The 16,344-nt window shown below is 38.7% G+C and overlaps 3 protein-coding genes and 1 pseudogene across 4 annotated transcripts; 1 reads left to right on the top strand and 3 right to left on the bottom strand.

The window, feature by feature from the left end:
• Positions 1–361: 361 nt before the first annotated feature.
• Positions 362–4,567, bottom strand: LOC119990710 (pentatricopeptide repeat-containing protein At2g31400, chloroplastic). Its single transcript, XM_038836777.1, has 4 exons — positions 2,432–4,567; positions 1,143–1,359; positions 777–961; positions 362–683 (listed from the first exon to the last, which is right to left on the bottom strand). Exons 1-4 carry the CDS (start codon positions 4,378–4,380, stop codon positions 431–433), a joined length of 2,604 nt encoding a protein of 867 aa, XP_038692705.1. The 5' UTR covers positions 4,381–4,567; the 3' UTR covers positions 362–430.
• Positions 4,568–5,277: 710 nt separating this feature from the next.
• Positions 5,278–8,043, bottom strand: LOC119990711 (pentatricopeptide repeat-containing protein At1g02370, mitochondrial-like). Of its 2 annotated transcripts, none has more exons than XM_038836778.1 (2): positions 7,688–8,043; positions 5,278–6,624 (listed from the first exon to the last, which is right to left on the bottom strand). In XM_038836778.1, exons 1-2 carry the CDS (start codon positions 7,970–7,972, stop codon positions 5,395–5,397), a joined length of 1,515 nt encoding a protein of 504 aa, XP_038692706.1. In that variant the 5' UTR covers positions 7,973–8,043; the 3' UTR covers positions 5,278–5,394. The 2 variants fall into 2 exon arrangements, with proteins under 2 accessions (XP_038692706.1, XP_038692707.1); XM_038836779.1 differs by having other exon boundaries at positions 5,278–6,842; positions 7,688–7,821.
• Positions 8,044–8,947: 904 nt separating this feature from the next.
• LOC119991343 lies at positions 8,948–10,376 on the top strand. Its single transcript, XM_038837701.1, has 3 exons — positions 8,948–9,105; positions 9,252–9,340; positions 10,014–10,376. The coding sequence occupies exons 1-3, from the start codon at positions 9,073–9,075 to the stop codon at positions 10,159–10,161; spliced, it is 270 nt and encodes an 89-aa protein (XP_038693629.1). The 5' UTR covers positions 8,948–9,072; the 3' UTR covers positions 10,162–10,376.
• A 270-nt stretch (positions 10,377–10,646) lies between these two features.
• Positions 10,647–15,408, bottom strand: LOC119991342 (annotated as a pseudogene).
• Between the last annotated feature and the right edge of the window lie 936 nt (positions 15,409–16,344).

Here is a 16,344-nt window from a genome sequence, read left to right as displayed (position 1 = left end):
TTCAATAACATTGTCTAAATAATCACCATTAACGGCTGTCATGTTGTTTAAGCTTTGATTGATATGGAGTACAATGCGAGACATTATAAAACAGATAGGGTAAGTGGCTTTATATAACAACAATAATAGTTGACGACAGGGACTAGGATTCAAATATGGTTTGTATTAGGATTTACAGATTTTTAGTGGCTCCCACACCCATTTGGATAGAAGGTTTGTATCCGGTTCAGTTTTTCTTCATTACACGGCATACAGACGTATAACACATTCATACCCTTTTATATTCAACTTAGATCTTTAACCCACAAAAATAGCAACGTCAGAGAGGGAGAGGGAGAGGGAGAGGGGGATGGGATGGGAGTGAAGCCAGAAGAAAAATCCATTCATTATCTTACAACTTGGTACATATGTTTACAAGGAAATTGACATATCAGATATGACAAACTAGAAGGGGATTATTTGCACTTCCAGTACGATTTCTGTCATCATGGAGTACAAGAACTTTCAATGTGTTAGATTCCCTTAACCAGGCAGCTACTACAGACCCTGTAGAGGTAAATCTACCTAAGTTGCATTTGGCAACTCTGAAGGGTGCTCCTATGCCGGTGAGGAGTGCTTCAATAGCTCGCCTTAATGTGCCATCACCGACAACTTTGCTGTGCTTGCCCCATCCGGTCAGAATGCTGAACAGAACACGGGTTAGGTTTAGCTATTTCCTCTTGAAACAAAAGAGACCAATTACGGACAAATAAAGCTACCAATGTTTGGTTTTATACCTTAGAAGTTTTGGCAACTCATGCCCTTCAAACAAGATTGCTCGAATGTTTAGCAACCATGCGTGAACCATAGCCCGAGCAGCCCCAGAAGACATAAGATGCAAGTCTAAACAAGAATCAGACCACACATTCTCCCATACTTGCCGACGTTTCCCTTCAAGAACAACCAGTTGGGCACCTTTTTTCTGAGAAACAATTGCATTGAATGTTGGAACTTCATGAGAACAGCAAGTTTAAGCAATAGTAACCATGGGAAAACCTCCTCCTCTTTTTAAATGCAACTAAGGAAAAACTCTTTGAGAGCATATATCACAATCAATTCAAGGAAACATGCATTTGATATCAGCAGCTACTAACAAAATTTACCTGACCAAAGTGCCAGAGCATGTCGGTCAGAGCATTATAGAAGGCAGATGCAGTTGAAAAGTCCATCAGCTTTACTTCATCAAAAAGGGACCGAGCTTGCATCCATATATTCTCCCTAGACCCCATTAGAAGTCCATGAGCCACACCATATACCTGATTATCAAACAAGCGGAGCTCCTCCAATAACACTGAAGCATCTTCAAAGGAATTGCAACGACTGCATCAAGAAGACAGTTGACAAGTGAATAACATACATATTTAAAGTTAATGATGTTTTAACATGGTACAAGGATGACAATGAGAATTAAGAAGACATGTATATACACTCTATCATTGCAATAAAAATTACACCAAATCACCACTTAATCTTGGGCACCAATGCAGTGCAAATAAAAGAAACATTGCCAGGATGCCCTAAAAGGGAATTATAATCATCTAATCCTCAACAAGAAGGAAATCAAAGCAGTTTCATCCAATTCACTGGCTTTTGCTGCAGATAGAATATTATAGAGAAGTAAGTCAATTAACTGCAACCCAGACCGTACATTGCATATGAAAATATTATAAACTGGGTTTCTCACTTAGCACTCATTTACAGAATTTTTGGCTTTCACAATGTCTACATTGGTTCATTCGGCAATTTTGCAAACATAAGATACTTGTGACATACTGAAAACAGTGAAGGAAATAGATCCCGGCTAATGTCAATACTTGGCAGGAACAAAATTTCCAGTCAGCAGTCTGAGATTCTAGGAAGCTAGTAATACATGGTCTATCAAAACAACTAGGTTTTTAGTCATCATACTCTACTTACATATCACTTAAGTCCATCACCACGATAATTTGATTCAAATGTACGTGCCTTAGTCGGAAAAATGCTATTTGGAAAGCTTGATTCATAGAGACCAGCAAAGTCTGAGATCAAAAGGTCACAAATTTATGTCCACAAAGAAATCTATTTTTAGATCTCAATGTCTTTTTAGCAATTAAATATCAGAAATGCAATGTCAGTTGCATCATAATTGTTGAAATTTGCACCCAACCATATTATTAGATTCCCAAATCAGTGTGAATCATTGTAGTATATCAAGAATCTCTAATATTAGTCATGGTGCTTCACCTATCCAAAGCACTTGCAATTAGAGTATCTTCAAGCAGAATTCAGAGAATAAGTAAACAAAGAGGACTCCAAGAAAGTACCAATAGAAGTTCAGTTTGCATAATATTCTGCATTTAACAAGGTTGTTGAAGATAATGGAAGAGAAATTTAAGCAAGAAAATAACAATACCTGCAAGCATTTAAAATGGCTGAAAATGTGACAACATTGGGTTTGATCTCCAGCTCGTGCATCTTGTTAAATACTTCTAAAATGCACAAAGTTTCCTGTCTGCCCCCGTTGTCCTTTTTTGCTTCACCAGCCCTCTCAGTGGCTAACTGCCCAAAAATCTTGATGATCTGGTTATCATCCCTACCGGTTACCTCAGTTCCATAAGCATCTTCAATAATTATTGTAGACGAAGAAGATTCCAACTGCACCTTACTCACATCCCTAGCTTCATCAGCAACACATTCTGCAGTTGCTGGACGGCCAAATGCATCAATTATAGAATTGTAAGTCACAACATTAGGCTTAATTCCTTCACTGGTCATCTCATCAAGTAAGGATATAGCATACTCCACCAATCCATTCTTACACAAAACATCTATAAGTGTACTATAAAGCACAACATCCGCCTTCAATCCCACCCCCTTAAACTCCTTAAACACTTCCATTGCCTTTTTATACAAACCACCTTTTGAATACACATCAATCAATGTTGAGTATGTTAATAAATTAGGAGTTACCCGGTTTTGTTTCATCTCCTCAAATACTCTCCTCACTTCATCATACCTCCATTGTTTCCCATAGCCACCCAAAAGTGCATTATATGTCACAACATCCCTCCGTATCCCGGAATTCTCCATCTCTTTGCAAACATCCAAAGCATCGTCAAATCTACCAAGCTTTGCATAAATTGACAAGAGAGTGTTATACAAAACTCTATCCAAACCAATGCCCAAGTACTTCATCTCATTGAACAAATTAAGTGCATCATTTAACCTACCAGCCTTTGCATACCCATCAATCACAGTGCTATAAGTTACAACATTAGGCAATACATTCTTCGCGGACATCTCTGACATGATTTCAAGAGCATCATCCATTTGCCCACCTTTACAAACAGCATCCAATAGAGTGTTATATGTAACAATATCCGGATCAATCCCTCTATCCACCATGTCACTAAACAAACCACGAGCTGCCTCCCACACTCCTCCTCTACTACAAACAGCAAGCAGAGAATTGAAAGTAATTCGATCTGGCTGGACTCCATTTCTCAACATTTCATCGAATAACTCAACTACTCTTCCAAACTCCAAACCACCCTTACCACAAGCATCGATTACAGCATTGTAAGTAACTAAATTAGGCTTTAAACCATAACTTACCATTGATTCAAACAATTGAATGGCCTCATCGCAACATCCACTCCGTCCATACGCACTAATCATCGCTGAGTAGGCAAACACAGTATTGCCATAGCCCCCATTTAACGCAGTATCAAACACAATCCTAGCAAGCTCAACTTTCCCCGATCTACCAAGAATACTGATTGTTGCACTCGCTAATTTCCCCTGTTCCTTCTTCCTTCTCTCCCTCTTCACCGCAAACTCAAAACATCGAACGGCTTTTAGACACTCCCCACGATTCCCAAGCTCCCGGAGAAGGAATGTATAGTCATCGGACCCAGAAAGCCTCGACTCAAAACCAAGAAGCAAATTTTCTAGGCTTTTCTCGTCTTTTCCGAATTGAATCACCTGCTGAAGAGCTTCCTCTGCCACGGAACTATGTCTGGTACCCATATTAGTCTTGGGTCGCCCGAAATGCATCTTAGACACAAACCGGGTCGACCGGCGACCAGAGAAGTTTGCACCGAGCTCAGATTTCGGACCAGAAAGAGGAGCGAGAGGGGGGAATCCAGCTGTAGGGACAGCGGCGCTGGCGGTGGCAGGTTTGGCGACATTGGGGGCAGAGGACGAAGGGGGTTTGGAGAGAGAGACCTTTTGGGTAGCCCAGTGGCGTAGATGGTGGTTATTCTGGTGGTGGGTCTTCTTGAGTTGGGGGTTTTGTGGGTATTGATGGTTCTGGTTTAGCTTGGTGGCTGTGATTGGAAAGTGCTGCGGCGTTGACGCCATTCAATCAATCCAGCCTTATTAGGGGATAGAGCGAGAGGAGGGGGGGTCACGGCTGGTTTTGTTGGGATTCAGAGGAACATGATGAAGAAGCCATGAGCGACGGCAGTCGAAGTGAAGAGATAAGCGAGAGAGAGAAGACGAGAAGACCTACTTCTAGGTAGCGGTTATCAGCTGAGTTGTGCTCCACGAGTTTCAGACATTGGAATCCACGCCCAGGTTTTTTGGATATTTTAAAAAATTGTTTGTATTTATATATATTTTTCGAATATCTTTTGGGAAGGTTCTCAACCTGGTTAAGCGTCCTGCACAAATGCACACAATAGAAGGCAATCAGGCATTGTAGTTAAAAAAAAGAAAAGAAAAAAAAAAGAAGGCATTGTAGTTTCCATGCAGTTAATCACATATTTTGTCGGAGAAGATACTGCTGTTTCTATGCAGTTTTAATCAGAGACATACAGTCTGTTTACCGGTGAATGTCTCTGCTATGTGCAGGAGCTCTCGTCCGATCCTCAGCCATCTTGAGTTGCATTTTGGGGAGGAGTGTTTGGTCGATATATACCCCAACTTCTCACAGCTTCAAAATTTTGCCTTTCAGCTACAGTCACACACTGCATTCGTTGCTGATCAAGGTGAGCACGCTAAACTATGCCTAATGATATACTCTTTCCTCTCTTGATTGAAAGATTTCTTATTCTTGTACATGCCTCTGTTGTTATTCAGGAAAGTAAGGCGTTTCTCAAATTTTCTGTGTTGACACACCTCACACTTAAGTTATTGTACATATTGCAGAGAGGAAAATTTGACAGTCTGCATGATTCATGAAGAAATATAGTAATATTTTAGAATTGTCATGATGAATACCACAGCATTTTCTGTACTTAGTTGCACTGCCAAAAATCCCTATAAATCCCCAAATCTATAACAATGTAATACAAAAAAATTACAATCAATAACTGGAGCATCACCAAGATACTCATTTAAAACAGTATTCAGGGAACTGCTCAACATTAAAGCCTATTTGGGGCAAACTTTTTCAAGTAAATTCTCAATCTCCTTGCTCATTACAATGTTGTCTTCCTCTAACCTCCTGCGCATCTCTGAAGCCTGTTTGTTGGCAGCTACATAAGTCTTCAACAACATAAGGTAGGCAAAAGAATCCAGATGATTAAGATTCCTCAAATTCTTACAGAACTCCTCAGCACCGTCAACATCTCTCCGTTTTTCAAAATATTCAAAGAAGGCACCGACTGTTTCTGGTGCTGGATGCCAGTTTTTTTCCTTTACTTCAAAGAGAGCAGCCTTCAAATGCTGCAGAGCCAAATCTGGCTGATGGTTTTTTACGTAGAAAACCATGAATGTCTCCCGAGCCTTGAATAAAGGGTTATAAGTTCTCTTAATTGCATTATCAAAGACCCTTGTTGCTTCTTCACGCATGCCTTGCCCAAGATATGCTTTTATAGCAACACTTGGTAATCTAAAATCAAAAGCGGAGCATCCGGATTCCCACTCCTCGAACAATTCCTTCATACTTTGGACATCCAACTTAGCGAGAGCCTGAAGCATAACAAGATAACTCGAATTCGTGACCGTAGAAAATTTTGATTTCAGAGAACTCCACATTCTTTTCACTTCAGTGAGAGAAATCTTGGCATACAAGCTTATTAGAAAATGGTATGCCTCACGATCACGAAGTGTCGCTTTCTCCTCAACTGTTTTAAGAGCCGACTCTGCTCTATCAAAAAGTCCTGCCCTAACATAGATTGCAGCCAGGTTAGAATACGTAGTCCAATTGCGGGTATCTTCACCAGTCACCTTCATCTCCTCCATAACTCTCTCCACTCCGTCAATATCATTCAAAGATGCATAGCTCTGCATCCATAAATTATAGGCAAACGAGCAAGGAGTAATATTTCTCTGTTTCATTTCATATACAAGGGTAGGCACCTTTTCTGGCTGGCCCAATTGCATATATAGTTTCATGAGATTATTGAAAGGTAGAGAGTTGGTAACGAACTTCAACTCACCCATCTTCTCAAAATGAGCCAACGCCTGGTCTTTCAAACGTTTTTCGCAATAACAGTTCAGAAGAGCTCCATACGTAAATTTATTTTTTTTAGATGGGGAGAGGCAATTGAAGAAATTCTCCGCTGCACTAATCCCTTTTACTTTTGAAACAAGATCTACGAGTATCGCATAATCAGTAAGGGAGAAATTCATTTTTCTCCTCTCCATCCACTCCATCACCTACAGCATAGTAGCAAACACAATGGACGAAACACAAATATGTTGACTTACAACATAGATATTTCATAAATTAAACAAAAATGTGCATCATACGGGCATTAATTAGCATTAGGGGGGAAAAAAAAGAGGCTTCTCGATGAAAATTAATCTTAACAAGGGCGTCAGAAGCTTCTGCATCCGTATCCTCTCATTATGAATGTTCGGACTGTGGCCAATACCTTCATATAGTATGCACACCCTCTATATTCAGTTATTCACAACTCTTTTAAACTTGAAAAGCTGAAGTCGGAATTAATAAACAAAGCTGAATACTAGTTCATGACTGAAAACAAAGAGAATTGCAATATCCATGAAGTATCACCAAACGAGAAAATTATTACTTATTGATGCAATTTTATCATAAATCAGAAGCATAGGCAGTTTAAATATAGAGGAGCACTACACCAGAAATGCCGTAAATACAAACAAATGCCATACATATAAATCAGCATATACTCTACATTTCTGTACACAGACCTCTAATTTGTAGGAGTTGCTTTTAAAGCTGTAATACCCCATTTACAAGCAACGCAACCTACCACCCGCGAAAGACCTACCCTTGGACACAGAAGAAGATCATAGTACAATATTTAGACACTTCCACTGTCCGGATGATGATTAAATTTAAAAAGGGTTCATATAACGTCCAGAAAGTTGAGACAAAATTAACTAAAGGCTTCAGCAATTAAGAATTATAGGAAGTAGGAAAATTTTCCAATGCATTAAGTTCAAGAAATTTTTGAAAAGCTTTTACTTTTTTGTATGTAATACCGTCCTCAAGGTTACTGAAATAAATCCTCACACAAAAAAAAAATCCTCATTTCTCCCTCTGATAGATTACACATTACATTAACATAATCCCTTTGATATTGTGCAGGGACATATCAACATTTATAGACACAAAAGGCGTGCAATTGATCATTGACGCTTGGAATGAAAATCACGAAAACTGGAAATCGAATCACAGTGAATTCAAACTTCAAAGTGAGCAGAATCAGAAACAAACAACGAATAATAACAATACCTCTAGAGCGTGCTGGTATTTCTTGTACTTGCGAAGCTCTCTGACGCACCTACATAGTTCGTCTTTCCTCACAGCGTTGCCCTCCATCATGAATTCATTTATAGTCTTTGACACGCTCTTTCCTGTGGCTGCCAAAGCCGACAATCTAGGATACAGCCCGACCTTCTTCCCTGCCACCTGCGCTTCCACATAAGCTGCCGCCTCCGACACCGTACATAGTCGTCGGGTTAGTGACGCTGAATCGGATACCAGACGGAGACGGCCAGGATTCTTCATCATCATCATCACTTCATCAGCCTCTGCGATATAAGAGCAAAAGGGGATTTTACAGACCAAAGAGTCACAGTCTCACTGATAATCTCCCTGGACACCGATAAACCCAAACAAACCCAGCCCAATAAGAGGAGCCCGTTGTTAACGAGTTTGTTTCTCCAACCCAAGCCCAGAAATAATGGCCCGTTATTTCCGATAATTGTTTGTCCAACCCAAGCCCAACAAGAGGAGCCCGTTATTTACAGAGAATTGTCTGTATTTAATTTGGTGTTCATACTTCGAAGGATACACTATGCAGCCAGTGGAATATTGGGCATAGTTTCAAGTTCAACTTTCAATTTTAACTTATGTGAAGATTTTTTTTAAAAAGAAAATTAAAACGTTTAAGATAAATTGTAACAAATACATGTGATGGATTTCCAATAATATTCTCATAGACTCATATAGCCGACCCCAAATTTTTAGGATAAAGGCTCGAATGATGATGAAGAAGATAAATTATGATTGCGAGATCTCTTCATTTCTTATTCTTTAACTCTTGTTTCTTTAAATCAAGTATGGTGGAATCACGTCCGTGTCAATTCTTACTCTTTTGTTGTTGTACTTGAACTTCTTATTGTTGTTGTGCGTAGGAAATGTCCAACGAATTTTTTTTATTTTGACTCATAGTTATAGGTTTGTCAAAGTTTTACATTATTTGTCGATCTATTACAATCTTCATCCTTTATCCTAGAGTGTAAATAATAACTGGTGTCCTTTAAAGTATTTTTTGTTGTGCAAAATAAATTCAACACTTACAACCAAATACGAGCAATCTATCTAGAATATTTAAACAAATAATTTTGTTTATTTTATGAGAAAAAAGGAAATTAACAGAACTTACGAAAATGCTATAACGCGACTTTTGGTAGTAAATTTTCGTCCACATGGCAGCAATTGATTCGTTTTTAGTCAAATGCAATTGTCAGCGGCGGTGGTCTCTCTAATAGCCAATTAACAAACGAACCCTAAATAAGTAAAAAATTCAAAGATAAAAGTCTGCTTGGTCTCTCCGTCGTCTTCTATCTTTCTGCGGTTTCTAATCTTGGATCTACCTCCGTACAGTGCTTTCAATGGCTTCTGTGAACAGATGGATCAGGCCTGAGGTTTTCCCGGATCTATTGTTGATTCCTTTCACTTTTTTTTTTTTTGCCAGATCTGATTGTTTTTGTCTCTTCGATTTGATTTTGTTCGATCTTTATTTGATTCTATGTTTGTGCGATAGATCTCATTTGGTATGTGTGTTGTGTAGGTGTATCCATTGTTTGCGGCTGTTGGTCTTGCTGTAGGGATTTGCGGGTTTCAGTTGGTGCGAAATATCTACACCAACCCTGAAGTCAGGTCTCCCTCTCCCTATATTCTCTCTCCTGATATTCACTTTACCCTTAACTGATTTGTACTATTATTTGCTGAATCTATGGGATTCAAATCAGTTTCTGATTTGATAAAAATCATGACTTGTGAAGAAATTTTTTTTGTTTATTGCTTCATATCATGATAATTTTTGTTATTTTTATTTGATCTGTATTCATCTGAGCTTAATGGATTTGAAATTTATTTGTTATACGAAAGGGGTATGTAGTTCTTTAGGATTCTTTCTATTTTTGGCGCAAATTTATATCAGAGTGAGTTTATCTGAAGTTATTTGTTTGTGTTGCTGAATCCATGGGAACCCAAATCAGTTTCTTACTTGATAAAAATATTACTTGTGAAGAAATTTTTTTGTTTATTGCTTCATATCATGATGATTTTGTTATTTTTGTTTGATCTGTGTTCATTTGAGTTTAATGGATTTGAAATTTGTTTGCTATATGAAAGGGGTATGTAGTTCTTTAGGATTCTTTCTATTTTTGGGCTCAAATTTATATCAGAGTGAGTTTGTCTGAATTTATTTGTTTCTGTTGTGAAACTTGGTAGGGGAAAAGGGCGATGTAATTGTTTGGCTTTATTTGTGAGGGAATAGATCATAGATGATTGAATGATTGATTATTTTCTGTGTCTTTTTCGGGCTTAGGGTGACCAAAGAGAACAGGCTTGCTGGAGTGTTGGATAACCATGCTGAGGGAGAAAGATACTCTGAGCATTTTGTGAGAAAGTTTGTCCGCGGCAAATCACCTGAAATCATGCCATCGCTCAACGGCTTCTTCACTGATCCTAAATGAATCTCATATGCTTCTGCTCATACGCAAAACTGAATGCTCAACTCTGGGTTTGTTTGGATTTCTTATGTTTGAGCTGTAATGTGCTCTGAATGGATTTGGGTTTATAATAAACTTCTTTTCAAATTATGTAAGATAAAACCAAGTACTCGGATTTGAAGCTTGAATCTTGAATATTAGTATTTGGGTGTTGCTATATACACCCCCTATTTTTACTATATACACCCCCTATTGATTAGACATTTCTTGGTCGTTAGTATTTTCAATGAAAAAGTCTCTCAAATGATTTGTTCTGTGTCATATGTTTGTAATGAAAATAATGATGGCGGCTAAAAGTTCCAAGCAGCTTTGCAGATGGCCGGGTCTTGATTGAGGCTAAAAGTAATGATGGTGGTTTGCAGTTATTAATCGGCATGTGTTTACTCACAAAAATTGATATTGACAGGGTATTCACTTTCTTTTTAAAGGTTTTCAATTGACAAGATCACTGCCTCTTATTGTAAAATTTATAAGCGTAAAGAATGCTCTCATCCCTTTATAATACACATTGATTCAATTGCGATCTGATGTATATCAATCACTTCTGATTATCCGGTCATAGTATAACTTACAAGTTACAATATACAGAACTGAACATGATCAGCAGCATAAACTTGATTAGAAGAATGCTTGTACGGTATAATCCGCTCTGAACAAATTCCCCGGAGTGTTTCGTCTGGAAGTCCCACATAAGTGTCATTCCCAAACTGCTTTTGGCAAGCTGAACAAGTAGAATTAGAATCATTTAATATCCAGCAGAAGTAAGTTGTATGAACCATTCAAAGCTTTGCACAAAAAGTTGTAAGAGAAGAAAAGAATTACATTCATGTGAGATAGGTGCAGCCGTGCAGGATTATTAGTGGTCCCAACCAGAAGGCCCCCGCCGTTCTCTTCCCCTTCCCGTTTCCCTGGAACTGCATGAATAAGCAATATTTAAAAACAGCTGTCATGTGAACATAAAATCTGCAAAATCATGTGATTTCTGGAAATGCCAAGCCAAGTAACCTGTCTGCATGTTTCCGATTTGCATTTTCTCCAGACCTTTGACCATCACTATTATTTACTCTTGACATAGAAGAATTGAATGAACTAGTTGTGGAAGCTCTGTTTGCATCCCCTCCAATTCTACCCCCAGACACAAATCCAGGCAAAGATGGTCTATTGTTGGCATAGGTATTCGAGCTATTGCTCAACCCCTGACCTTGTGAGTTCGATGAAGCAGCAACAAATTTGTTCTTGAATTGTGCCATCACGCCTGTGTTCAGCGAATTAAGTGCGGCTGATCGACTTTGAACGGGATGTGATGAAGTGTTACTAGATTCAGAACTATAGCCAATACCCAGACCAAAATCCACTCCACGTACACCTCGACCACCACCACCTCCACCCCTCCCCTTGCCCTTTTTCCCTCCTGCACAAGATATTACATATGATGTAAAATGTTGATAAAGTTTTTCAATCCAGTAAGATAAGAGATTCATCAATTGCCAAATTAAATTAAATAGCCAAATTAATCAGTGACAATTACAGGACTGAAACATTAACTAAAAGTCTGAGGAGAATTAGTTTCTATGATATTTGATGAATGGGTTCGGGGGGTTCCATTAGATATTTTGGGAAAAGATGCCATTCTATTGATCAAAGGCATTGTAATTTTCTAGCACACAACACCAATCAATTGATTTCATGTGAACGGTGCATCAATCCACGGTGGAAAAACCATACCTCCTTTTTTTGCATCACGTTTGGACCTGAATCTCCCATCCTAATGATTTACAAAGTAGAAGTCACTCAATAATCATGCTGCATGTACATCAAGTCTAAAAAAATCTATTAACATCACAGGAATAATGGAATAAAACAAATTATATGTGAATGCTTTCCAAGACTATGCCATCCAGATTAATCATAGTTAATTGGAGTATAAAGGACAAACATCCATACCAACGAACTACAATGTAATCCATACTAGATAAACAAGAGTAAAGACTAATGATCAGAAACAACGATCAGAGAAATCCTTGAGAAAAATCCACTGCTTATGCTTTTCCAAACCTCTCAATCTTGTGCAACTTGTACTCTTTGGCCTTTGCATCTACCATGACATGATGCAGCATAAATTATGCAGGCTTCAGAGTGATCTAGTGTGTAACTAATATCGCCGGAACTACTTTTACATCATTCTTACTTAAGCATCTTCACTGACCATTTACTACCTTTCAAAACGTAAATCCCACATTTTGAACATGGACATGGTAACCTGAAACCCAAGTATCCGGAGAGGTGAACAAATAACAGCAATTTTAGAGGTGGTTCTTGACCTTAACTTCTTACTTCATCAACATTTTAACTTCAATAATTGTTAGGAAATTGCCTGCATACAATAATTAACTATGGCCGCACATGCACCCCTAGATATTTCTTTCTATTACTTTCTATTACCTAACTGTACATTGTTTATCCTCATTCGAGCTTGAGACACGCTAAATAAATATTTTTAAAAAATAAATGTAAATGATTTGCATTGTTAGCCACTTAGCCCTACCCCTATTATATTGCTCCGTACTCTTGAATAATTATTTCAATCTAGCAAATCAAATAAGTTGCTAAGGTCACTCAGCAGGTCCATTTTGCTCAAAAATATATTAGAAACCAAATCAACAAGTTTCCATTTTCCAACCTTCTGGATACTTACCAGCAAACCAGAAAGTTCGTAAAAGGACTAAGATCACAGAAAGTGCTTCAGTATGCAAATATGAAGTCCATTAAAAGTATATAAAACTGCAAATCACAAAAATTACCTTCATGGTGAGATCCATCAGCTCAGTGGACACATTCTGGCCGGCAGCAACAAGGCTATTAACCAATTCACCAGCAAACCGTGCCTCTTTTTGAGTTATAAGAGTATATGCAATCCCATCCTTGTCACCAGCATGGCCTGTTCTACCAATTCGATGAACATGCATATCCATGTCTCTTGCAATATCAAAGTTCACCACTGACTTAATTGACTTGATGTCAAGACCACGAGCAGCAACATCAGTTGCAATAAGAATATGGTAGACGCCAGATTTAAATTTTTGCAATATCTCCATTCGAGAAGCCTGATCTTTGTCACCATGGAGAGCAGCAACTTTAAACCCCCTTTGAGCTAGTTGCGACTCTATCTCATCTACAGTTGCCTTTTTGGAAGCAAAAACTAAAATGTCACCATCATCAATCATTCCAGGTAGCTTCTCAAGAAGCCAGAGCATCTTTTCTGCATCAGATGGAATAACATGAACTACCTGAGTAATATCCTCATTGGCCATCCCTACCCAACCACTGTAACTCTGACAGGATCAGTGAGAATCTCACTAGCTAATTTCTCAACTTTGTGAGGCATCGTTGCTGAAAACAGCAATGTCTGACGATCTGGTCTAATCTGACCAACAATGGACCTTACTTGTGGCTCAAATCCTAGGTCAAACATACGATCAGCCTCGTCAAGGACCAAGTAAGTTGCTCTTAACATTGTAAGTGCCTGTCTTCATCTTTAGCATGTCTATCAACCTCCCAGGAGTAGCTACAACTATTTCACGTCCTGCCTTCAGTTCTTTGAACTGATCAAGCTTTGACATTCCACCATAGATAGCAGAGACACGTATTCCATGTGCTTTCGCAAACTTTTTAGTCTCCAGGCATATTTGATGAGCTAATTCTCTAGTAGGTGCACATATGACTCCAATAGGGCCCTCTTCTATCTCAAGTTCAGGCTGATCCATAATATGCACAATCAAGGGAAGTACAAATGCAGCAGTTTTACCAGAACCAGTTTTTGCTATTCCAATGATATCGCTTCCAGAAAGTACAATTGGTAAAGATTGACATTGTATTGGGGTGGGCTTCTCATACCCTTGTTTTGAAATAGCATTCATTAGTTGAGGAGAAAAGCCACAATCTTCAAATGTCTTAAGTGGCCTTGGAACATCAAAACCAGAAACACGAACAGCCAATATCTTCCTGTATTCAGCAACCTCCTGCTCACTCATTCCTGAAGTAGGACAATGGAAGTCAGAATCATACTCACTCAAAACTAAGAAATGATGAAACAGCAACAACAAGAAGGACAGTGATGCAAGTGAACACTATAATGAAAATCCTACATTTAAAAAAGGAATGTACTCTTGCTCATTGACTATCCTCCATCTAAAGACATCAATTTACGGCTTCTTCTGGTCTGCCTCACTTTAAACACAATGCATTTGAAGTTTTTCAATACAGAGACACTTTTTCTTCCCAAACACTAGCGGTTCAGTAACCAACACAGATTATAATAACTTTCACCTGACAGACCTACATAACCACACAAATTAACAATATAGAATTTCCCTTATACTCAGATTGACGTCTTAAAACCTTACTAATGCATCAGTAACTAAATAAAACTTCACAGTGCTCACCAGATATTGAAGGATTCTATTCTCTTCGTAAAAATCCTTGTTGAATGGCTCATAGTCAATAGTACTGTGATCCAGAGCCAGAATTGGCTCAATCTTCTTCTTCTCCATGATCACTGGATTATCATCCGAATCATACTCCACCATCCCAGCGTCCACAGCCTTGGCAGCTGCGTAAACCTCCTCGTCTGAGTCATACCCAGCGTGCAGAGCGTCCGCCGCCAGTGTGAGCCCCAAGTCCTTCTTCGCCCTCAGAAAGCTCTCCACCGGATCGTCCTCTTCGTCATCTATGTACTTCTCAATCTTTTCTTTAGCTTTCGGGGGCGGCGCTGCCTTCACTTCCTCGTGAATGCCTTCCATAAATGCGTCGAGAGGGCCAATCTCTTCATTCTCAGCGCCACCGTCTTCTGGCGCACTATTGGCAGTAGTGAGTTCGGTATCATCATACTCGATGTTTTCAAGTTCGGTATCTTCGTAGTTGTCGTGATCACGGCCTCGCGAAGACGGAGGCACGTACAGTCTCTGGGGAGCTTGGGATCGCTCGAAGTTGTAGGTGGTTTGGCGGTTAATCCCAAATCCTTCGAATCCGAATTTTCTCTTCGACATGTATAATTATCAGCTGTTCCCTCTCTCTCGGTACCGAATAAACCCTAAATTGGCGTATATAAACCCTAGTTCGAATAATCGGGCGTGGATTTGGAGATGTTGGATTCAAAACCAGATTCGTTGGCCGGAAGGAGCTGATAGTTTACAATTGGAGGCGACGCTGTTGCCGACTCTAGCTTGTGTGGGCTATTGGCCCAGATATGATAGCGTTTAGCCCGTTTCTGCCCTGTGTGGTATATAGCCCAAACGAATTGGGTCTAGTCTTGAAATCGAGAGCCTTGAATAAATCTTGCATATTAATTCCAAAAAAACAGTGTGAAATAAATTGTGCATGATATATGATGCATCATATAGAACAAACATAAGTATCTTCATTAAGAAGCGTTTGTTTTTTAGAAAATCAAGCTAAAACACTATAAATCAATATTGTCCGCTTTGAATTAAATGTTCGCACGATTTTTTTTTTCTAAGTTGTCATAATTGATTTTTAGGTCAAAAAATATGTTGATTAAGAGATCATACTCCCTCTCACCACAATCGAATATTGTCCTCTTTTATCCGAGGTCGCTTGGCCATTTTATAACTAAACCATCCCAAATCTTTATTTTGCGGGGATTCAATTGGGTTGGGAAGAATTCAGGAAGTGACTAAATCATCCCGAACCCCTCCTATTTCATAGAATCAAGGGATCAAAAACTTCCCCTCTCCACAACCTTCTCACAAATTTCTCCCAATTATCTTGTCATGGGTCCTTTGCATTTTCTCACTATCAATGGCGTATGATAAAAAACCTTGGTGTTATGAATTTGTGAAAAATACATGGCCCCTGTACCCTTTCAAGCCAATTCTATAAAACTTGTGTTGAAAGAAATACCATACATACCATTTATCGGATGTCTTCGAAGGAAAATTATGATACACCAATTATCATTATGAAAAACTTAAAAAAAAAAATCTTAAATATTTAAATTTATTTATGGGTAATAGGTGTCAAGTTGACTTTATTCTACTATTAAAAAACCTACAACAAGTCTTTACGTATATTTAACTATATGCATTGGAAATACATACCAATGACCGTAGCTTCCACCTTTCCCCCAAC

The sequence above is a fragment of the Tripterygium wilfordii genome, chromosome 22 (assembly GCF_013401445.1).
Source record: "Tripterygium wilfordii isolate XIE 37 chromosome 22, ASM1340144v1, whole genome shotgun sequence".
Taxonomy (NCBI): domain Eukaryota; kingdom Viridiplantae; phylum Streptophyta; class Magnoliopsida; order Celastrales; family Celastraceae; genus Tripterygium; species Tripterygium wilfordii.
Note: the sequence above shows the minus strand (reverse complement) of the source record. Positions and strands in the feature narration are given on the sequence as shown.

What these genes read in the sequence shown, in the direction of transcription:
- LOC119990711 (XM_038836778.1), bottom strand. Translation starts at nt 7,972, where the DNA reads ATGATGATGATGAAGAATCCTGGCCGTCTCCGTCTGGTATCCGATTCA. An exon ending in AATACCAGCACGCTCTAGAG is followed by an intron (nt 6,625 to 7,687) that starts GTATTGTTATTA and finishes ACTATGCTGTAG; the next exon opens with GTGATGGAGTGGATGGAGAG.
- LOC119990710 (XM_038836777.1), bottom strand. Translation starts at nt 4,380, where the DNA reads ATGGCGTCAACGCCGCAGCACTTTCCAATCACAGCCACCAAGCTAAAC. An exon ending in TGCTCTGGCACTTTGGTCAG is followed by an intron (nt 962 to 1,142) that starts GTAAATTTTGTT and finishes ATTGTTTCTCAG; the next exon opens with AAAAAAGGTGCCCAACTGGT. An exon ending in GAGTTGCCAAAACTTCTAAG is followed by an intron (nt 684 to 776) that starts GTATAAAACCAA and finishes TGTTCTGTTCAG; the next exon opens with CATTCTGACCGGATGGGGCA.
- LOC119991343 (XM_038837701.1), top strand. Translation starts at nt 9,073, where the DNA reads ATGGCTTCTGTGAACAGATGGATCAGGCCTGAG. An exon ending in ACAGATGGATCAGGCCTGAG is followed by an intron (nt 9,106 to 9,251) that starts GTTTTCCCGGAT and finishes TGTGTTGTGTAG; the next exon opens with GTGTATCCATTGTTTGCGGC. An exon ending in TACACCAACCCTGAAGTCAG is followed by an intron (nt 9,341 to 10,013) that starts GTCTCCCTCTCC and finishes TTTCGGGCTTAG; the next exon opens with GGTGACCAAAGAGAACAGGC.